The sequence below is a fragment of the Spermophilus citellus genome (assembly GCF_964194105.1).
Source record: "Spermophilus citellus genome assembly, chromosome: 1".
Lineage (NCBI taxonomy): Eukaryota > Metazoa > Chordata > Mammalia > Rodentia > Sciuridae > Spermophilus > Spermophilus citellus.
The window spans coordinates 228851131-228873960 of record NC_138182.1 but is presented as its reverse complement, the minus strand read 5'-3'; the positions used below and the strand labels follow the sequence as shown (position 1 = coordinate 228873960).

General features: G+C 34.5%; 3 protein-coding genes across 12 annotated transcripts in view; 2 read left to right on the top strand and 1 right to left on the bottom strand.

The window, feature by feature from the left end:
- Nucleotides 1–1395, top strand: part of FAM169A (family with sequence similarity 169 member A) — a gene marked incomplete at its 3' end in the record, with an annotated part of 66157 nt that extends 64762 nt beyond the window's left edge. The window contains exon 13 of the mRNA XM_081279953.1: nucleotides 847–1395. Within this exon, the coding sequence (XP_081136079.1) occupies nucleotides 847–1395 (549 nt within the window). The remainder of the gene's footprint in view (nucleotides 1–846) is intronic.
- Nucleotides 1253–13163, bottom strand: NSA2 (NSA2 ribosome biogenesis factor). 3 transcript variants are annotated; one of them, XR_014020444.1, is made up of 7 exons: nucleotides 13029–13163; nucleotides 11230–11417; nucleotides 10986–11136; nucleotides 9313–9492; nucleotides 6585–6777; nucleotides 5695–5827; nucleotides 1253–1391 (listed from the first exon to the last, which is right to left on the bottom strand). XR_014020444.1 is itself a non-coding variant. In XM_081279963.1 (6 exons), the coding sequence occupies exons 1-6, from the start codon at nucleotides 13029–13031 to the stop codon at nucleotides 5760–5762; spliced, it is 783 nt and encodes a 260-aa protein (XP_081136089.1). In that variant the 5' UTR covers nucleotides 13032–13163; the 3' UTR covers nucleotides 5576–5759. The 3 variants fall into 3 exon arrangements, 1 of the variants encoding a protein (XP_081136089.1); XR_014020445.1 differs by having other exon boundaries at nucleotides 1298–1315; XM_081279963.1 differs by lacking the exon at nucleotides 1253–1391 and having other exon boundaries at nucleotides 5576–5827.
- A 94-nt stretch (nucleotides 13164–13257) lies between these two features.
- GFM2 (GTP dependent ribosome recycling factor mitochondrial 2) overlaps nucleotides 13258–22830 on the top strand; it is a 63184-nt gene continuing 53611 nt past the window's right edge. For 5 of the 8 annotated variants that reach the window (XM_081310374.1, XM_081310372.1, XM_081310368.1 and 2 more), the window contains exons 1-3: nucleotides 13264–13447; nucleotides 18706–18787; nucleotides 20640–20724. In XM_081310374.1, coding sequence (XP_081166500.1) covers nucleotides 18725–18787; nucleotides 20640–20724 — 148 coding nt within the window. In that variant the 5' untranslated portion in view covers nucleotides 13264–13447; nucleotides 18706–18724. The other 3 variants (XM_081310369.1, XM_081310370.1, XM_081310376.1) reach the window with 3 other exon arrangements.

Below are 22830 nucleotides of genomic sequence, written 5' to 3'. Positions count from 1 at the left end.
AATCCCTAGCAACTGCCCCCGGCCCAAAAGGCATATCTGCTTTATGATAATGAAATGAATTTTTACTTTATTTACTTAGGGAATGCTTAGAAAAGTGGATAAACATGATTTACCAAATGTCAAGTATCCCACCTGCTTTCATAGTTTATGACCAATATAATTTTAATTAATGAGGCAGAATAGATTAGTGGGAAGAAAACCATGGTGTAGTATTTGAAAAGAAATTTCTTTTACTTTTAAATATTCTAACTTAAGGCTAAAATATTATATTACACTGATTTACTAGTCTGTCAACCTAATTGCTGAATAAAACTTACATTGCCTTTACCTAATGAAACCATAATCAGATTTAGTGGAGTAGCATAGTGTTAAGCAGTTCTTGGTTCTGGCTCTAGTACCACCAGGAGACTAAACTCTTGGAGGTAATTCATGGTTTTGCAGAATCCTGGTATAAAATTTTAAAATGTCAGGCTGGGGTTGTTGATCAGTGGTAGAGCACTTGCCTTGCATGCGTCAAGCCCTGGGTTTGATCCTCAGCACCATATGAAAAAAAAAATAAATAAAAGTATAAAGATATTAAAAAAACTTTTAAAAGTCCTAAATACTCTTTGAGGTAAAATAATTATTATATCTAATAGTGTATTAAAATTACTATGAAACAATTTTTGAATAAATTGTATTTGGAATATGCAGATATTAACAAAAATAATGTATACTGAATTCTTTTAAGTTGTAGTTTATTACAGATTAATGTGAAAATAATTCATTTTAGAACTATATTGCAAAAGATTTGCAACTATATTGAACTATATTGCAAAACACAAAAACCAAATTTTGTGTTTTCAGACTCCACATATAACTGATACAGAAATGTTGATAGACCAAGGCCCATCTGATGACAAAGGGCACACCGAAGAGAAACTGTCTCCAGTTTCAAGAAAGAAAGCACATTTTGGAAGTTCAGACAAGGTTGACAGTATCTCAAATGAAGACCGATCTGACAGTGGTTTTCCAAACTCCGTGATAGCTGAATTTTCTGAAGAACCGGTATCTGAGAATTTATCACCCAACACTACTTCCTCACTTGAAGATCAGGGTGAGGAGGGGGTGCCGGAGCCCCAGGAAACATCTACTGCTCTTTCTCAGAGTTCTTTGATAGAGGTTGAACTTGAGGATGTGCCATTTTCACAGAATGCAGGACAGAAGAACCAGTCAGAGGAGCAGTCTGAAGCATCTTCTGAGCAACTGGATCAGTTTACACAATCAGCAGAAAAAGCTGTGGATAGCAGCTCAGAGGAGATAGAAGTGGAAGTGCCTGTAGTAGATAGGCGGAATTTAAGAAGAAAGGCCAAAGGGCATAAAGGACCTGGTAAGAAGAAAGCCAAGCTGACCTGAATGAAGAAGAAATGTGTATGATAAATCCTCTTTGTAAAATAATTGTTGTTTTTAAAACAGTGATTAATAAACAGCATGGGGCACAGGACAAAAATTTCTAAAATTTCAATTTGAACTGGAATTTATGATGCAGTTTTTCTCTCCCTTTAGGACCTGTGGTTCAACATTCTTTTTAATTTTTCAGACTATTTTGTGTAAATAGAATTTTTTATTTTTATTAACCATATTTCAATTTTGGGAAACCAGATCATATTATATTTTTCTTTAGCAGGTGGGATACTTGACCATAAATATTTCAAAAAAATATAAATTTAAAAAGTGAGTAGTCGGCTTTCCATTACTTGTAAGGATCACAGAAATCTTTTATACTAAGGGTTTTAATAGTAAAACTTGGTGAAGGGTCTAGAAGTTTTATCTTGGATATCAAAACTAATTCCCATTTTTTAAAAAGTTGGCACACCTAAACAAAAATGGCAGTATATTAGAGTAAGTAAAACCTTAAGTAAATTACAGCCCAGAAATAGAAACTTATGTCACAGGTTTATCAAGATATTTTGGTTCTGTCCTTTTAATCTTAGTTGGGATGCAGTTTCTTCCTTTGACTTCAATGTTTGCAGAAAGCTACATACAAAATATACTTTTGACTCTGATAGTAACAGAATTGCTAGGGATTTAACTAGCATATGGGGAAATTTTTAAAATTCCATTTGAAGTAGTAGTTTGTTGTAATTTTTGTATTACCTTTAATCAGGGAAACATCCTAACTATAGAATTTAGGGATACAGTTTAATTTGGGCTATCTAGTCTTTATTTTTTAGTTGTAGATGGACACAATATCATTTTTATGTGGTGCTGAGGACCGAACCCAGGGCCTCGCACATGCTAGGTGAGTGCTTTATTGCTGAGCCACAACCCCAGCCCCTATCTAGTCTTAACCTAAGATAAATGACCAAAAACTATACGTTTGTTCCTACCCAATTAATAGCTATACTTCAGAAGATCCTTTTCTGAGCTTTATCCTTAATTCAGTAACCCTATTTTTCCATCAGCTTTCATCTGGTCCTCTCTCATTGTGATTCTTCAGTCAAAAGATCTGCCTGCCTGTCAGTTTATGCCCTTGGTATCCATTTTTGTGTAGAATTGGAACTGTACCCACAATCTCAGGCCTAGATGGTAGGAGAAAAGCTGCCTTGGGAGCTGTAGGTACAATAGCTTAAATCAAATTGAAGGGTTCAGTTGTCCCTTTGGTCTTGCTCACTTTTAGATTTGTTCTGAGTATTGGTTGCAAGATAGCTTCTGTATGTACTTTGTGGTGCCACAGCAAAGTCATTTATTTGCTTAAAAACACTTGGAGGGAAAAAAAAATCCCTAAACTTAAGTTTTTGTATGGCAATTTGTTTTAAAATAAACAAAATAGTTACTCTTAGAATTGAAAGAGAATCTCAAAATAGATCCCACTCTTTGAAAGTATTATGTGAACTTCAATTTGCACTTTATGTTGAGAATGTTTTGAGATCCTTTCAGTTTGTTCTTGACAGTTTGTTGATTCCTGTGTGAAACATGTTATGACTTTCTGTCATGATTTGAGGTGCTATGGATTTATGTTGAAAGTTTATATAGTCTTAAGTCAGGTGGTCTGATGTCATGTCATTAAATTTTATTTTGGAATATTGATATTTTAGATCAATTAGTTAAATTCTTAAGCAGGCAAAACAGTAAGCCCTTCCTATTCACATAAGATCTTGAACACTTGTGTTCTCTATTTTCTTTAATTAGTGGTCAGAGGAAATTAGATAATTTTATTCTAAGTGAAAATGAAAGTACTTGGTCATTTGTTTTCTCAGCATATAAGTGTGACTAATGCTAGTGAACCTATCCAATATTCATGCTATTTTACAGTTTAAGAAACTTGTTAATATCACAACTAGGAAGGTAACTTAGATCCTGTTAAGATCCAGAAAATTCATAGTTTCCATCTTTCATTTCTTAAAATAGACTTAAACTTTTAGATAATTTACTGATTTACTTTTTTTTTTTTTTGCTCATTGCCGTCTTTACTTTCTTTAAAACTGGTATAGTTTTAAAAGAAGATTGTACTCACAACTCTTGGTGTGAAGTCTCTTATTCTTGTATGATCACTGGGGACTAACAGTGTAAACTTAACACTTGTTCAAATCTTTGCTCAGCACATGAGAAAATGTTATTATATCTATGATAGTTAGAAAATGTTATTTTTGGGTTATAGATCATAGAGCAAAAAGTTAGATCACATGGAGAAACCTAACTTTTCTTGTTTAGTAATTTATGTTGATATATACAGTTTATAACAATTTATCCTGAATAGAGATTCTAAATAAACTTAATCAGATACTTGTAGTTTTTGCAGCACATTAGAAAAACTTTCAGAATTACAGTAGACTGTAATGTGATTTCAACCAGCTAGTCTAGTTGTTGAGTGTTCAGTCACATTCTACATAGTCCTTTGTGAACTGCTATTTTCTATTCAGATGTCTGCCAAGAAAGGAATTGACTTTTGTGTATATACGTATATATTTCCTTGTGTAATATAAAGCAGATGGTTATTAGCAAAATTTTAGTTCTTTCAAGTATAAATTATTTAATTGCTAGACCTCACAGAAATTAGTATATTTAAAAATTAACAAAGCTCCTCTACAGCTTTTAAAGGTGAGAGGCTCTATTACGATTTTTTTATAAAATCAAACAGCATGACTTAAAATGTATTCATGGTGTTTCCATACAGCGCAGAGGTGGTAAAGATAACATCTAGTTATTAATGGTTTGCTTTTAGCAGATTACTGTAACACTATTTAAAATGGTTTTAGTGACTTTATAAAAAGTGTCTTGAAGGTTTATGATTGAGTCTTTACCTAATATCTAAATTATCTGCTCTTATGTTCCACTTTATCCTTGGGGGTTATCTTCTAAGGTTAGGTCACACCAGCAAACTGCAAGATTTTAATGTAAATAAAGAATTTATACTGACACTACTCATCTGTGTAACAATATTTTAGAAACAGATTTCTGCCTTGTATGTCCACTAGTAGCAACATGGTGTTTCAGGTGTGATCCAGTCTTTTCACAGGTGATTTATTACAAATGTTATGCTTGTTTTCATACTGAGTATCAAACCTCCTTTTTACAAGATAATTTGTTTAATTTGGGTCTAAAAATTGAGCAAACGTCCTTTCTGTAGTATTCAGTTATTACCTAAAGTTAATTTTTTCCCTCTTCTAGAACTTAATTCACACATTACCCATTTTTATTAGTGGCAAAATCATTTGTTAAATTCTAATTTAAGAAGGGTTCAGCTTCTGTCAAATGATTCTATTCTACTGAAACATCATTTACATGGAACTAGCCTTCCTTTTCCTATGTGTTCTAGAACTTCGATTATGTTTATAGAACTTACGAAAAATGAAACATTATTCAGAATAGCAAGTCTTACAGAATACTTGTTTTTTTTTTAAAGTTTGAAAATAGTTATTAATATATTTTGTGATTGTTTTCTGGTCTGTTTTAAAATTCTTTCACTTTACCCCTACTTTCATTCATGAAAATGTGTTTAGATACTGAATTTGTTTAGATATTCAGTTATTTTGTTAAAGAAATAATCACTATTGGCTGTACTTTGCAGACTTAAAAATAAAACAGAATTTAAAATGTTGTGGTGATTAATGTAGTATATAGATACCCTAAAGCTTAGAGTCATGACCATGTAATTCAAACCACGGAATTGAATTAGAACCCTAAAACATGACCTTTTTATTTACATTAACCAATTAATTGCAAATAGTTTTCATTAATGCCCTAAAGAGAAAATTAAGTGGAATTATCCAAAATTTTTAGTACCATTCTGAAAGCACAAGTATATATATAGAATATAGAAAATGCTAACATAAAAACATACGTTAATTTACTTACTGAACAAGATCACTGATGAAAAGATGTATCTAAGAGGTCTGAATTTTTTCTACATTGTATAGCCTGCTTTTCTCTTAGATATTTTTTCAGTTATACTGGTGGTTTTTTCAGAAATGACAGATCTGCATTGCTGAATATCCACTCTTTAATGCAGATACTGGTATTTATGGGTTTGCTTTTTCAATTGTTGAATCTTAAAAACATGTAAACCCTTAACATAAACCCCCAAATAAAGAACAACCTGCAAACTCCCTCATTTTAATGTTTCTTTTTTTTTTTAAAAAGTTTAATATATAGTTCTCTTAATGACTGCAGATACGTAAGGCTGTTTGGTAGTATTCAGAACCATCACTGTACTGTAATGGTGGTTTTCCTGATTGATTTGTAGTCTTATAATAATTCCAAGGAGTGTAAAACTGTTGTCAAACAAGTAAGACCGCATTTATGCATCCGTCATTTTCAGGATTATTGGTAACCTGGGCATATTTCCCTGATGGGGAGAAAAAAAAAAGATGTGAGAAATGTTAGCTAATAAAAATTAAATATAATTTCACTTTGTGGTGCTGGGGATCAAACCCAGGGCCTTGTATATGCTGGGCAATTGCTCTAACACTGAGTTATATCCTAGCCCCCAAATTTAAAAAATATAAAATTAAACTCTTAATTATAATATTCCTAAAATACATCTAATAACCACTTTTATTAAATATGAATAGAATAAGATTTTTAAGTCATTCAAGACCAAGTTGTGTTCTGAGTATAATTTTCTTAAAATATTTTTTTAGTTGTCAATGGATATTTCATTCATCCATCCATCATCCATCTATTTTAATTGGCTCTATTCTATTAGTTCATTGCATTAATATGCCTCTACTTTTCTGACTCTTCCTTAAAAATGCACCATGTTGAGATCAGTTGCCAACATGAATTATGAACCAATTACAAGAATTTCAGGTATATTCTTCCCTTTTGAAGAACATCACAGTTTAAAGGTACTTTAAGCACTAAAAAGAGTTTAAAATTGCTGCATGACAAATTACCCCTTATTTAAATGAAACCAATAAGCTCAATTTTAAAAAAGTGCAGCATAACTTGCTCTATAAAGTAGTGTTCCTAAAGATTTACATAAAGTTTTAGCTCACATAGCTCTTCCACATTAAAAATGTGTGCTGTGTACTATCAACTTGAAATGTATTTCTATTAGGACTGTAGAACACCAATAGCTCCATATTAAAAAATTGACTTACCCCAAATCACTTTGCCTCCTTGTGTTACAAGGCCCAACTCGCTGACATTCACCTCAATGACTGTACCTTTGGTAATAACACCCAAAGTTGTATACAGTGGGGATGAAGGATTCTTTTTCACACCAAGTATTGGTAGGCAAAAGGTGGCTTTCAGTTCAGGATGTGTTACATGGGCCTTCTTGAAACGTAAGCCCTAGTAAGCAAACATAAGCTATGAGTCCAAAATGTTAATGATGAGTAGTCCTTTTTACTTATCTTTTGCACCATCCTTTGATGGTTCAAGCAAAGGGGAAGAAGGGTGCATGGGGGCAGGAAAAATGGCAGAACGAGATGGACATCATTATCCTAGGTACATGCATAACTGCACATACGGTGTGACGCTACATCATGTACAATCACAGAAAGATAAAGTTTTGCTGCAATTGTGTACAATGAATCAAAATGCATTCTGCTGTCATATATAACTAATTAAAATAAATAAATTAATCATTGGTTCAATAAATGTCAATTCTTTCAACCTTTCAAATAAAATACTATTATTTCTAATGACTAAAAAATTAACAGGATAAATGTGAAGAAAAATCCTACATATATACTCCTGCAAAGTTTTTACTATGTAACAGTTACCTAGAAAAATACTCCTATTTTGACTTTGTCTAGTCATCTGCACTTATTGAAAATTTGGTACATGCCAAGCACAATGCTAGAGCTGATGATACATGATAACCTTACCATATGCCCCTCCTTTCTTTCTGTTAAATGATGAAACAAGGGTCAGCAGTCTTAATGACTGTTTCCTGATTAAATGAGCTGGGCGTGGTGGTGGAGGCCTGTAATCCCAGTGGCTCAGGAGGCTGAGACAGGAGAATCCCGAGTTCAAAGTTAGCCTCAGCAAAAGCAAGGCACTAAGCAATTCAGTGAGACTCTGTCTCTAAATAAAATACTAAAAGGGCTGGGGATGTGGTTCAGGGGTCGAGTGCCCCTGAGTTCAATCCCAGTACAAAAAAAAAGAAACCTGATCAAATGATGGAAAGGGAGATAAATGAAATCAATCAAATGTAAATGTCCCAATTCTAAGTCTCCATATACCTTAGCTACCATGCATGATACAAAAAGGGGTGGACTGTCAGTTTTCTTCAATGATAACAGTTACAAGAGTGGAGAGCACCCAGAGAGGCTTTGTTACAAATATGGAACCACCCAGCTATATAGATAGGATCTTTTGGAGTGTAGTATTTATGTCACCATACTTTGTAGTCTTTATTTTTACCTATATGGTGGGAAGGGATGATATTAAATCAGGTTCTTAGTAATAGATTCTTTAAATATACTTATAAGAATAGCCTAATATAGTGTCTCCCTATTGAACTCATGTTGCCAAAACATTCAGAAAATTTTGAATATGAAATTGAAAACAAGGGTAGTTGATGATATAATCCAAAAGTAGATGAATAAAGTAACAGTAAACATTTTAGGCTTTTCAAGTCATATAGTCTCTTGCAACTCTTCAAGGGTAGGGTGGGTATGCAATGTATACACAAACAGGTGTGACTATGTTCCATTAAGACTTAGTTTAGGGCTGGGGATATAGCTCAGTTGGTAGAATGCTTGCCTTGCATGCACAAGGCCTTGGGTTTAATCCCCAGCACCACAAAACAAACAAAAAAAACCCAGTAAGACTTAATTTACATAAACAGACTGCCAGTGTTTTACTTAATCCATTAAACAATCACCCTGAGCAAGAATTAATACTACCTTTCTGATTCCTTGTTTTAAGCAGGCTGGTTTTCAAGGCATTTTACAAAAATATATTCAATTATATTTTTCCTGAAGCAGGGGTGGGCAGATGATGATTAGTTTGGGGGCATATTAACATCACTGACATCATAATAAAGCTACTTTTATAGCTATATTATATGGTAGTATTCAGAAACTACTACTAATGGTAGTTGTAGTTTGTAGTCTTGATTGATTTGTAGTCTTATAATAATTTTAAGGAGTGTAAAACTGTTGTAAAACCAGTAAGACCGCATTTATGCATCCATCACTTTCAGGATTATTGGTAACTTGGGCATATTTCCCTGAAGGGGGAGGAAAAAAAAGAAGTAAGAAATATTAACTAATAAAAATTAAATTAAATTTTACTTCGTGGTGCTGGGGATGCCAAGCACAATGTATTTTTTTTTTGGTCTCTTTTTGCAGTCAGTGCTGGGGAACATGCTAGCAAGTGCTCTACCACTGAGCCTCACCCCTAGTCCTCTTCTCTTTTTATAATGATTACATACTGAATGCTTTCAAAAGCATTATTATATTTCCCTGACTAAACCAGAAGTGACTCAAAACTGTCCTCAAATTTTCTAACTGATCTTAAAGACGTGTTTGAGGCCTAGCAGTGTCAGACATATAATAATCACTTATTGAATGAGTAGAGTGTAACTGTGTGGATAGAGAAAGTTCTAATATATCATGTTTCAAGGAATTCGATAAAGGTGTCTATTATGAAAATTCTTTTTCACTTGAAATCTCCATTTATGAAGTTAAAGACAAGATTCTTGATTATAGTGGAAAAAGTGCTAAGTAATCACTCTCAGAGTAACAAAAATAGCATAAAAACATTTTTTAACCTGTTTTTCAAACAAATTTTAGGAATTTCAGGAAGTTGTAATATACTTTATCCAGTTTAACAAGGACTAATATTTAGGTGACTACACCCTTGCAAAGGACTTACCATTGGCCTAATGAATCTTTCATATTTAGGTGGTTTTCTTGTAAAGCCATCTCCAACAAAGCAGACTTTAGTAACCATCCTCTTCCAGGCCTTCTTTTTTCTCTTTCCTGTTCGAATCACTTTTAATACTTCTGTTTCTCCCTGGGCACGAACCTTGGGAAGAGGGACTTCCCATTTTCCCTAATGATACACCGGAGTTAAAATATGTATTGTAAGTAAAAGACTATAGCTTAAATATGTTTTTAGTTGTTCAGAGCTGTAGATTCACTTTTTTCCTTAACCATTCGCCTATGGTTCAGTTGTTTTTTAAGTCTGTATTCATGGGTATGTTAAATAATTGGTTTGTTTAAGCTAAAAATCTTAATGCCCTGTTATGGGTAAAAAATACCATCTGTAATAAAGTAGTGACTTCTATAGAGCATATATGCATTACTACTAGTTTGTAAAATTGGAAGACTGTTTCCATTTAATGTATCTTTGCATTTCTACTGCAAATGGATATTTAGATTGTACAACTCTAGTGAGATAAAAGTCCTTCACTAAATGTTTTATATCTCCTTAGAATACAAATTCATGTGCATGTGTATAAACATACATATACATTAACATGCACACACTAAATATATAAAACATTATATAACACACACTGTAGCAGTATAAGGCAGCATAAAGAATTGTGGACTTATTTCTGAGACATGGACAGGTTCTAGGAGCAACTCTACCATTTTATAGTTAAGTGACCATGCAGAATGATTTATCATCTTTTGGAATCCAGTTTCTTTATCTATAAAATGAAAGACTTTAAGTAGATAACCACTAAAGTTTCTTTCACTGTTAAAGTCATGCCATTCTAGTTTTGGATATTTACAAATCCACCCCCCCCCCCAAAAAAAAAAATAAGGCATAAGACTTAAAAAAATCAAGTCTGGAGACTACAAACTCTTCTAATACAGATACTGCATATTTTTGGGTTTCTGTCAACACATTTCACATTTATTTATTTATTTTTGAGAGAGAGAGAGAGAGAGAGAGAGAATTTTTAATATTTATTTTTTAGTTCTCGGCGGACACAACATCTTTGTTGGTATGTGGTGCTGAGGATCGAACCCGGGCCGCACGCATGCCAGGAGAGTGCGCTACCGCTTGAGCCACATCCCCAGCCCACATTTCACATTTAAAAATATCTATGCCCCCTTTCACAGAATTTTATGTTTCTATGGCAAAAGTAATCTGAATTTTTATTGAAATCAAATTACTTAGGGAATTTGTAATTATTTTCCATTTGAACCTGTGCTGGCACTGCAGAGCAATAAAACCAAAAGTAGTTGTGTTTACTCTATAAGAGCATAGCATTAGGAGCATTCAAGTACAGGAAGTCATTAAATATTGAATTTTAGATTTATTCGTTATTCGCTTAATTTTTTAACACGAAAGATATGACATTCTAATACATTTTAAAAAATCATTAATATCTAAAAGCCGGTAGTAAGTCAATTTTTAAATATAAAATTAAATTTACAAAATTTTTAAAGACTTTTAACATCTAAATAATGGTAATAATACTACTTTCCCTTCATGTTTCAAATTAAACTGAAAAAATAAACTAAGAACTTCAAATTTAAATAATTCTCCTGAACAAAAAAGAAATAGAGACTTAAATATTTATTGCTTACCGCCTTTTCTTTTCGCTTTTGTTTAATCATGTTGGAAAGTACTTTTGCTCTAGTCTGTCCTTCTCTGTCCAGGAGATAGGCAGGCACTGCTCCCTGTGGAGTCTTTTCATCATTCTTTTGTTTGGTGTTTCTCTTTTCATGCATCTTAATACTATCAAGAAAGAAATATATTCAAAATTATCTGTTTAATGACTATTATCCAAAGAATATTAACTTGTTATAAGAAATAAATGGGTTCACTTACGTCTTTTTCATTTGTATTTTCTCAGCATGGCGCTGTTTATGGTAGAGCTTAGCCTTCAGGCCAATCATTTTTTTTGCCTTCTTTGAACGTTCATGAGCCTCTCGACTTTCCTTCTTTCTCTTTTTCTCATGGTAATCCAAACGGTATCCATAACGTTTACGGTGTAATTCAATGTATTCATTTTGTGGCTATAAGTATGCAAGAAAAGTTAATTTTTTAAAGTAATGACAAGATTACTCCAAAATTATTTTACAGCACATAAAGTACACATGATGTCATATCATCCAAATGTTCTTGTGTAAGTGACTCTGGTATTATTAAGTTTATCTACATGATGTAAGTTAAATAAATTTAGCTTAGATGATATGAAGTAGAATTTACATCTGTAATAATCTCAGTGACAATTACTGTTCACTGAAGGGAACTGTCCAAAACCCACTGGACCACTAAAACGATGAGCTGACTACATGATTTTCTATTGGTTTTTCTCTGACATAGGTAATCTGTGAACTCAATAACATTACCATTATTTTGTACTTTTTATTTTAAAAATTTGGACCATTAACACCATAAGCTTGCCCTTTTTAGGTGTAGGTGTACAGTTCCAAGTTTTGAGCAATTATTCAGTCTGTAATCACTGTAATAAAGATAACGAATTTTTTCATCACCCCCAAAAGTTCCCTTTGTATTACTTTGAAATCAATCCCCTTTCCTAACCCCCAATCTGATGTCTATTTCTACGGTTTTGCCTTTCCCGGAACAGAGTGCTAATGGATACAAGGAATTTGATTTCAGTCCCCCTTCACCCTCTTTTCCTCTCTCCCCACTTTCTCTTTACTGATCTTCCTTTCACACCTTTCTTTATTTATTTTTGATTGGTACTTTCTACATATACATAAAGGGGAAATTCCTGAATCTGGCCTCTTTCAATCAGAATAAGAATTTTGGGATTCATTCACCTTGTATCAGTTCTTCAAACTCTTTTATTGCTAAATACTATTCCATTCTATGAATGAAACACCATTTGTTATTCAATGACCAGATGATGGATGTTGAATCGTTCACAATTTTTGCTAATCAGGAATAGTTTAATAAACAGTTATATGCTGGTCTTGTCTGTCTACTGCTTTACCAAAGTTGCTTGGGAGTTATATATGGGCTCAATTTTGCATTTTAAACAACAGTTGTTTAAAACACATAGCCAGAGTCTATCTGGATTTTAAGACTGAAAAAATAATGATGCAAAGCCAATTCCAGCTCAGAGAACAAATTTAAGTTAACAAAAGTATTGTTTTCAACTGCTATCACATAAACTTTGCATAAACAGGGAAGGATGAGGAATTTCATTTTAAACAGAGATGCAGTCGAAAGAGAAATGATTTGGCAGTTAAACCCAGCTCCGTAGTTCATTCGCGATCTAGCCTTTGACAAGGACCCATCGGTTTCCTCAGCAACAAAATGGGATGGCGCGATTAAAACCTACAGTGGAGTCTTAACACAAGGCTCAACCACATTCCAAATGGGCCCTGGCACTGGTGACCACACATGTGTTGAAACCAGGAATTTAACAGAATGAAATCTATTTCGCTCCAAGACTCGTATTCTGGCCAATACTTCACTATTTCTCAAAGGTAAAGTTTCTTTTCCCTGGAGCTTACTCCGCGGAGGCTACCCCTCTTCCCTTAAAGCAGCATTACGTCTCCGCCTGCCACTTCTCCCTCCCCGCCCCATTACCGTGGGCTCCGAGGCTCCACTTACTCAAATGCCTTACGCCGCGAGCGCCAGAGACAACTTCTTACCATGATGATAGCCGCAGAGCTCCTGGGTGCAGTCTCCGGGGTGAGTAGAAACTCTCAATCTTTGGGTACTCAAGACCCAAAAGCCGACTCCGCGCAGTGCGGAACCGGAAAGAGCTACCCTTCAAAGCTGCCGAGTGAAGAGCACGCGCGGCGCAACCGTTCCGAGCCTCTCTTCACTTTAAACGAGAAGGGCGGAAGTTGCTGGTAGGCGGTATTTGGTTGATGCACCGCCGGAAGTGCCGAAGAGAAGCTGCCTGAGGAGTCAGAAGGATAGGAATCTAGGTTCTCTGGTTGGTAAGAGGGTGGACGCTGAGTTGGTTGAAACGTGGGGCCATTGCAGACTTGAAAGTAGTCGGTGCCTCTTGCTCCTTACAACCTTTCGAAAAGAAGGTGGCCTCTAGTGCACGACAGAGTGCAAGGTGGGTACCGCCCCGAGAGACTACGTGTGTCTGTGACCCTGCCCGGCGCTGGGAACTGCTGACCTTCCTGGCTGCTTCTGACGGAGCCAGCCACAGAGATGGACGGCAGGGCCTCTTGCCCACCGCTCCTAGATTTCTCCTCATTTATGGACGTTTTTTCCTCTATTCTTCAGCGAGGATGACTGATGTTTCCTCCTGTCATTATAATGTATGTACAATTAAGGATATAGAATATAGAAGAATGAAAGTTTATTGTATGGGAAAGTAAAATTATTGGAGTTTATCAACTGCCAGAAAAGAAATAGACTATTGGTTTTCTGGAATTTCAGGACTAATTCCGGAATTTTCTGAGACCTTTTGGTGCATTGGAGGAAGACCTGGGTGGACTTGCTTTGCAGTGCCCCTTCAGTAACACCAGGGAAATAATTCACAAGAAAGTACATTTAAGAACGTTGTTAGTTTTACCTTTTTATTTTGCACCGAAGTTCTCTTAATTAGTCTATAGTTTGAAACCTTTTTCATTTATTGGAGGAAAAATAACTGTACCAAAGGAGAGTATTCATTTCATTAAAACAGTGCTTTGGATGTAAGGCTCCATCTTCTTAATGGAATCTTACTTTAAAACAGACCTAATACTAACTAGCTTAAGTGTATTTTCACGTGCAATAAATTATATAATCCCTCTACTTTGAGTATGCTTCCCTTCCCATTGCCTTCCCTACCTACTTTAGGTCTTTGCTTAAATGTCATCATTTTAGTAAGAACTTTCTTGACCTTACAGTTGTGCTGGAGTTCCCTTATCTTGCTTAATTCCACCTATCACCATAGAAAATACTGTGTATTTTATTTATTCTCTTTGTTTATCTGCATCCCTTGAGTACAATAGGGGCAGTATGAAGACACAGCTTATTTGCTTTTGTTCATTGCTTTAACCCCAACACCTAGAAGGCAAAGGTAGACAGTTCTTATTGAATAAGAATTCTTAGGCCAAATCCTGTGGTGTGCTGTGTGAAATACTGAAGTGCAGAGATTTTAAGTGATTTATCCAAGATTTTAGAAGACTTGGGACTCCAGCAATATCTCTGATTCTAAACCTAGTTTCAATCTTTTTTTTTTTTTTTTTGGTAAGACTTTTGTAGTGTAACAATGTGGAAAAATGTGTATACTGTATATGAACATTTCAGTGGGTTTTTAAAACCCGAACATATTAGTGTGGGCGGCACCCAGATCAAGAAATTACTTTAACTTGTGTCCCAGAGCCTACCTCTTCCTTCTTTCTGGTTATTAGCACTCCCAAGAGTAAACACTATCCTGATTTCTAACATAATGGATTAGTTTTACCTATATATTCTTGACATAATTGAAACCAGATGGGATAAGTTTGTATAGATTTTTTTCCCCTAACATTTGAGATTTATCCTTATTGTTTTCTGTTGTTATAGTTCTTTTATTAGATTGTGGAAAATTTAATTAGTTGGTTTAAATTAATATATGTTTTCATTTATAATTTCCTAAATCATTAATTACCTTTTTCTTTCTGAATCAGGAGGAGAAAGTAAGTGAAGTTTTAAAGGATGAGCAATTAGCACTCCTTGATTTGTATAAAATAGGGAAGGCAAAGATATGGCTATGTTGTTTATCATTTGTTCTTACTTTCATCTATTATTGTGGGATAAAAATGGGCCAAACAAATCAATGCTAGCAAAATGTTCTCTTAAAAAACTATTTCCTGGGGCTGGGGTTGGAGCTCAGTGGTAGAGCGCTTCCCTAGCTCGTGTGAAGCACTGGGTTCGATTTTCAGCACCACATAAAAATAAATAAATGAAGGGCTGGGATGTGGCTCAGTGGTCAAGTGCCCTGAGTTCAAAATGAATGAATGAATGAATGAATGAATGAATAAATAAAATAAAGGTATTTGCCTGTCTATAACTAAAAATATTTTTTAAAAACAGTATTTCCTGTATATGTGTCAGTAATCAAATTGGATTTCATCACTATTTTGTTAAGTCTACCAAAAGTATATAGTAGATACCCAGTCTTGAAATTGTGGTGATCAAAAGCATATAATGATATTGATGTATGGTTGGAAAAGATGAGTATTTTAATGGCCTTTGCAAAAAATTGTGGACATCTTTGATACTATTTTAGACTTTGACAAATAATAGTTTCATAAAGATTAGTTACAATATAGAATCAAATTATATTAGTGAATCTTTTGTGCTCTTTTGTATTTGTGTCTATTGTATTTTAGAATAGATCTTTTATTCAAGCATGATTTTGGAAACAATGTATTGATTGGGAAATCTCTATTTACTGAGTTATGAAACCTTCCAAATACACATATCATTAAGTCATATCAAAAAAGTCAATTCATTAGTATCACCATTGATTTCTTCATGAATATCTTTTAAGTTAGGCTGTCAAGCCTACAGTGACAGATGCCAGTTTTTCAAGGTTCTGTTATCATTTGAAAGCTTGAACTTGATCACTGGCAGTAAATACTATCAATTGCTTCCTTTGAAGTGAATTATCATTTTAAAGAAAAAGTCTACAAAATATCCAAGTTTGAATAGCATTTTTTTAAATAAATGGTGTTCAGTGAAAAAAAATTAGCAAATGCAGCTTGCAACTGCATTTTGTGCATCCTATTTGATTTCCCTATCAAATAGGTACCCTTGAGTGTGTTTTCAAGGGTTGAGATATAATAAAATTAAGAATTTTTACTGCCTCATCAAGGATATTCTTAATTGAAACTTTTATTTTTATTTATTTATTTATTTTAAAGAGAGAGAGAGATTTTTTTAATTGGTTGTTCAAAACATTACAAAGCTCATGACGTATCATCTTTTGATTCAAGTGGGTTATGAACTCCCATTTTTACCCCAAATACAAATTGCAGAATCCCATTGGTTACACATCCACATTTTTACATAATGCCATATTAGTGACTGTTGTATTCTGCTACCTTTCCTATCCCCTACTATCCCCGCTCCCCTCCCCTCCCACTTCCCTCTCTACCCCATCTGCTGTTGTTCAATTCTCTCCCTTGTTTTTTTTTCCCCCTTTCCCCTCACAACCTCTTATATGTAATTTTGTGTAACAATGAGGGTCTCCTTCCCTTTCCATACAGTTTCCCTTCTCTTTCCCTTTCCCTCCCACCACTCCTCTCTGTTTAATGTTAATCTTTTCCTCATGCTCTTCCTCCCTGCTCTGTTCTTAGTTGCTCTCCTTATATCAAAGAAGACATTTGGCATTTGTTTTTTAAGGATTGGCTAGCTTCACTTAGCATAATCTGCTCTAATGCCATCCATTTCCCTGCAAATTCCATGATTTTGGAGAGATAGAATTTTTAAAATTCATTTTTTTTAGTTTTCGGTGGATACAACATCTTTATTTTATTTTTATGTGGTGCTGAGGATCGAACCCAGCACCCTGCGCATGCCAGGCGAGTGCACTATTGCTACTTTTTTAAAAAGCCGATTGTTTTATGGTGAAGAATATAATGACTAGCAGTATATTTTGCTGCCAGTGCCTAGATTCATACCAAGGTGTCCCTGTTTTACCCATTTCATAACCAGTGCAAATGTCAATACTGTGAAAAGACCCATCTTTTTCTTTTTTTACTTTTATTTTATTTATTTATTTTTATGTGGTGCTGAGGATCGAACCCAGTGCTTCCCACATGCTAGGTAAGTGCTCTGTCACTGAGCTACAGCCCCAGCTTCCTGAAAGACCAGTCTTTTGGCATTATAATGAAAATAGTTTTGACCTTTGAAAAGTCTTAGAAATCTTAGGGGTTCCTAAATTGTAGGATTTTGTAATACTGGGATTTGGACCTGGGGCCTCAAGCATGCTAGACAAGCTCTCTACCACTGAGCTACATCCCAGCCCTTTTGAAAAAAGGAAAAACATATATAATTTGTTCTAATTAGTCCAGCCCTTTTTAATGTTGAATTTTTGATAGGGTCTTGCTGAGTTACCAAGGCTGGTCTTGAGCTTGTGATCCTACTACCTCAGCCTCTCATAGCTGGGATTACAGGAGTGTGCCACTGTACCCAGTGAATAGTTTGAGAATCATTGATTTGCAAGGTGTCTCAGCTTTGACACAATTGACATTTTGGAGCATATAATTCTTAAGTCAAAGGAGACTGCCCTGATTGTAGGATATTTAGCAGCATCTATCTACTGGAATATTAGGCCTCTACCCACTAGATTCCAGTCTTTTTTTTTTTTTTTTTTTAAGAGAGAGAGAGAGGGAGAGAATTTTTAAAAAAATATTTATTTATTTATTTATTAGTTTTCGGCGGACACAACATCTTTGTTTGTATGTGGTGCTGAGGATCGAACCAGGGCCACACGCATGCCAGGCGAGCGCACTACCGCTTGAGCCACATCCCCAGCCCGCCTCCTAGTCTTTGGAAAGCAAAATAATTGCCAGTTTCTCCTAGGCAGGGGTGGGTACAAATTATTTTTATACTTCATTCTGTATATTTACATAAAAATGTACTTTGGTTGGTATGGTGTTTTTGCAATTTCAATAAATGGATTTCAATAATATCTCTATCTTTCCTTAAGAATTAAAGTGTATGAAAAAATAAAGATCATTTTAAGTTTAAGAATCTTATTTCTCTGGCTGGAGTTGTGGCTCAGTGGTAGAGCGCTCATCTAGCACGTGTGAGGCCCTGTGTTCAATCCTTAGCACCACATAAAAATAAATAAATGAAGGGCTGGGATAAATAAAATAAAGGTATTGTGTCCAACCACTTCTAAAAAATAAATGTTTAAAAAAATTTTATTTTTTTATAATGAGGGTGGGAGGAATGGAGGAACTTTGGGCGGAATGGAGGAACTCTGGCTAGGGCAATGGGGAGGGAGGGGTCATGGGAGTAGGAAAGGTGGTGGAATGAGATGGACATCATTATCGAAGTACATGTATGAAGACAACAATGGTGTGACTCTACTTTGTGTACAATCAGGGAAATGAAAAATTGTTCTCCATTTGTGCACTATGAACTGAAATGTATTCTGCTGTCATGTATAACAAATTAGAACAAATAAGTAAATAAATAAAAATTTAAAAAACGAATCTTCTCATATTTAGTCAGAATTTTAATTTTTGAATGATACATTGAGTTTTTGATACCTAAAATCATTCCTATTTTCTAAGAGTAATACATTTTTACCTTATATAAGACTTATATGTCTTACAGACTTGTAATATATAAATTTAGTTTTATGATTTTGTATATTTTTTTCAGAGAATAACAGAGGATCAAGATGTTGGCCTACTTGAGGATATTTGCAGTGAATCATCAGAAAATATCCAGTTTGCACATTAATGTAAGCTTTTCTTATAAAATTAAATGTAACAATCTCAGTTATTTTACTCCTAAAGGCCCAGTATATCTCATTAGTTTTTTTAAATTTTTTTATACCTTTGTTTTATTTATTTATTTATTTTTTATGTGGTGCTGAGGATCGAACCCAGCACCTTGCACATGCTAGGTGAGTGCTCTACAGCTGAGCCACAACCCCCGCCCCTGTCTTAGTCTTTAAGCTCCGATTTAACTTCTGAATTCCCTTCAAAATACTATAAATTATTTTGTAAACTGGCGTATCTTTAATATACTTTAGAAATGTTAATCCTCAAATGAAACTATACTCTTTATTAAACTAGATAAGAGACTGAAATTTGTCTGACTTATTTCTCTTCCAGCAGTGACTAAACAGGAAGTATAGGAGAACCTTTAACATAGAAGAAGCTTCCTTATCATTAGACTATAAATTAATTTTTGCTACTTTAAAATCATCTTTGCAGCATTTAAAAAATAAATCTATATTTGTACACTTTTAATGTCAGTAAGTGGCTCAAGGAGATGCACAGTTTTCTTCAGTATTTTTATTGACTATACTTTCAGATTATGTACCTTGAGACATGTAGTTGCTGAATCTTCTTATCCCAGTTATTATGCAGTAGAAATTTAAATAGTATTGAGTTTGTGCTCTGAAATATTTTCTTAGGATAAAAGTGTATTATTACCAGAAACTCAATAAATAATATAGAAGGCACAGGTATTCATTCCACAGTAGCATAAAAAGCAGATTATGTGCTGGACTTGGTGATGCACACCTGTGTTCCTAGACTGAGGCAGGATGATCTCAAGTTCAAAGCTAGCCTCAGCAACTGTGAGGCGCTAAGCAACTCAGTGAGATCCTGTCTCTAAATAAAATACAAAATAGGGCTGATTTTGTGATACTGGGATTTGGACCTGGGGCCTCAAGCATGGTAGACAAGCTTGGCTCAGTGATTGAGTGCCCCTGAGTTCAATCCCTGGTACAAAAAAAAAAAATAAAGCCCCAAATCATTATACATTCTAATAGTTCCCAATATATTGACAGCTGTTAAGTCTGTCTCTAGTAGTCTAGGGGTGCATTAGGGTGGAGAATATCCATGTTGACTTGAGAACATTCCAAGAAGAGAAGGGAAACAAATGCTTTCTTGGTCTTATGTAGATCTCTTCCAACTCAGGGATTTTCCGTTGCAGTGCTGCCCTGGGGAAACTTGAAAACATGCTACTGCCCAGTTACCCCAACTCTCCTTTCCTTTCTGTACCCAGTGTTTTCTAGGTGATTCTCATGTGTAATTGCTATTTTAAATCCTAAAAACAGCAAATGGTTTTGAAGTTCATGACTCTCCACAAACTCCTAGCAGCTATAGAAGAGAACCAATATTTATCCAGGGGAAGATAGATAACCTTTTAAAGTATTTTTAATTCCTTTATGTAAACATAAGTGTCCTGGTTTTCAAACTGTAGCTATCAGAATTACCCAGAGTGCTTGTTGAAACCAGATTGCTATATCCTGTACACAAGAGTTAGATTTTCTTGTCTGAAAGAGCCTGAGAGTTTGCATTCCAGATAAGTTCCTACTTCATGCCAATGATGAAGGTCTAGGAGAACCATTGTTTTAAGATCAGCTAAAAAGAGTAAATCAGTTTTAATTTATTCCTTATTCTTTTTTGTAGTATAAATTTGGGTCATTACTTTTTAAAATAATTGGAATTAGTAAATTGGCACTATAAGGTGATGCAAAATATTTTCTGGCAAAGCATAGTTACAAGGATAAACCACTGTAATAATAATTTGTAATGCTAAAATAAAATTAATATCAAGTTTCTTTTTCTTCTTACTAGAATATGTGCTGCTGTAAAAGAAGAGCAAGTTTAAAAAAATCAGAACTGCATGTACTTTTTGGAAGAAATTACAGTTCCTTACCAGGTACAAATGTTAGAATTCTCATTTTACCTCAGCTGCTTGCTTTCTCTGTTCTGTTTCTGATTATCTTTCACTTTCTTTTGTTTGTAAAAATCTCCCTTTTTAGGGGTCTCCAATTATTATTTACTTTTCGGCTATTTTCCTGAGATTATGAGGAATAGGAGTATTCTGATAGATGAGAGGAAGGGTTACCAGCAAAGTTGTGCTCCTCAACTGCTGGACGTGATGATGAGCTGAGCAAAGGGAGGGTTGGTGGCTTTAATAGCTAGCAGATAAGTTTAGCATGTGAGCCTACTGTAGAGTGCCTTTGCCACAAAATATTTATTTTCTAGTTCATTTCTGGTTTTTATGCAAAGATGTTTTCTGTCAGAAGAGGCTTGTAGGTTCTTAGAAGTAGTTCTTATTAAATATTTATCTAGAATAGCTTAGACATATGGCTATTAGAAGCTGGAAAGCTGAGGAGGTAATTAACTCCTAATGTCCTTCCTATGTTTGAAATAAGCAAACAAGGTAGACTCCATAACACTAGTATAGTGTTGCTGTTCTCATTACCTCTTTGTTAGGTGAGAATAGAGTAAAAATACTGATTTGTTGTTGACTTACAAGGACATGAAAGTGTAATGGCTACATTATTTGTGTGTATAAAGGATTTAGCAGAATAGATTTTCTTTTGATCTTCAGACTGCGATGAGATTTGAAAAATAATATAAATTCTTATAGAAATTTGGAAGAAGTGGTTTAAATAGCAGGAAGATACAGATTAAATTTACACATTTGACTGTGTTGTTGCTTTAATATTACTTACTAAGCTTTCATAAGTATGAAATTGGTCATTATGTACTTTATTTTTTTATGTAAAATGCTATTTGGCTTTTTAGAAGTATTAGATTACTACAGCTTCTGTTCAGTGATATCTCCTAAGCCATCCTTAAAGGTATATGATTCCTCAAGAGAGGGATGCCCTCTCTCACCACTTCTATTCAACATAGTTCTTGAAACACTAGCCAGAGCAATTAGACAGATGAAAGAAATTAAAGGCATAAATATAGGAAAAGAAGAACTTAAATTAGCACTATTTGCCGATGACATGATCCTATACCTAGCAGATCTAAAAAATTCAACCAAGAAACTTCTTGAACTAGTAAATGAATTCAGCAAAGTGGCAGGACATAAAATCAATACCAATAAATCAAAGGCATTCCTGTATATCAGTGACAAATTCTCTGAAATAGAAATGAGGACAACTACTCCATTCACAATATCCTCGAAAAAAATAAAGTACCTGGGAATCAACTTAACAAAAGAGGTGAAAGAGCTATACAATGAAAACTACAGAACCCTGAAGAAAGAAATAGAAGAAGACCTTAGAATATGGAAGGATTTACCTTGCTCATGGATTGGTAGAATTAATATTATTAAGTTGGCCATATTACCAAAAGCACTTTACAGATTCAATGCAATTCCCATCAAAATCCCAATGACATTCCTTGCAGAAATAGAAAAAGCAATCATGAAATTCATCTGGAAAAACAAGAGACTCAGAATAGCTAAAGTAATTATAAGCAGGAAGAGTGAAATTGGTGGTATTGCAATTCCAGATTTTAAACTATACTATAGAGCAATTGTAACAAAAACAGCATGGTACTGGCACCAAAACAGGTTGGTAGACCAATGGTACAAAAGAGAGGACACAGAGACAAATCCACAAAATTACAACTACCTTATATTAGACAAAGGTGCTAAAAACATGCAATGGAGAAAGGATAGCATCTTCAACAAATGGTGCTGGGAGAACTGGAAATCCATATGCAACAAAATGAAATTGAATCCCTTTCTCTCACCATGCACAAAAGTCAACTCAAAATGGATCAAGGAGCTAGGAATCAGACCAGAGACTCTGCATTTAATAGAAGATAAAGTTGGCCCTAATCTTCATCACGGGGGGGCAGGCCCCAAATTTCTTAATAAGACACCTATAGCACAAGAGTTAAAACCAAGAATCAACAAATGGGACGAATTCAAACTAAAAAGTTTTTTCTCAGCAAGAGAAATAATATGTGAGGTGGATAGGGAGCCTACATCCTGGGAACAAATTTTTACCCCTCAAAC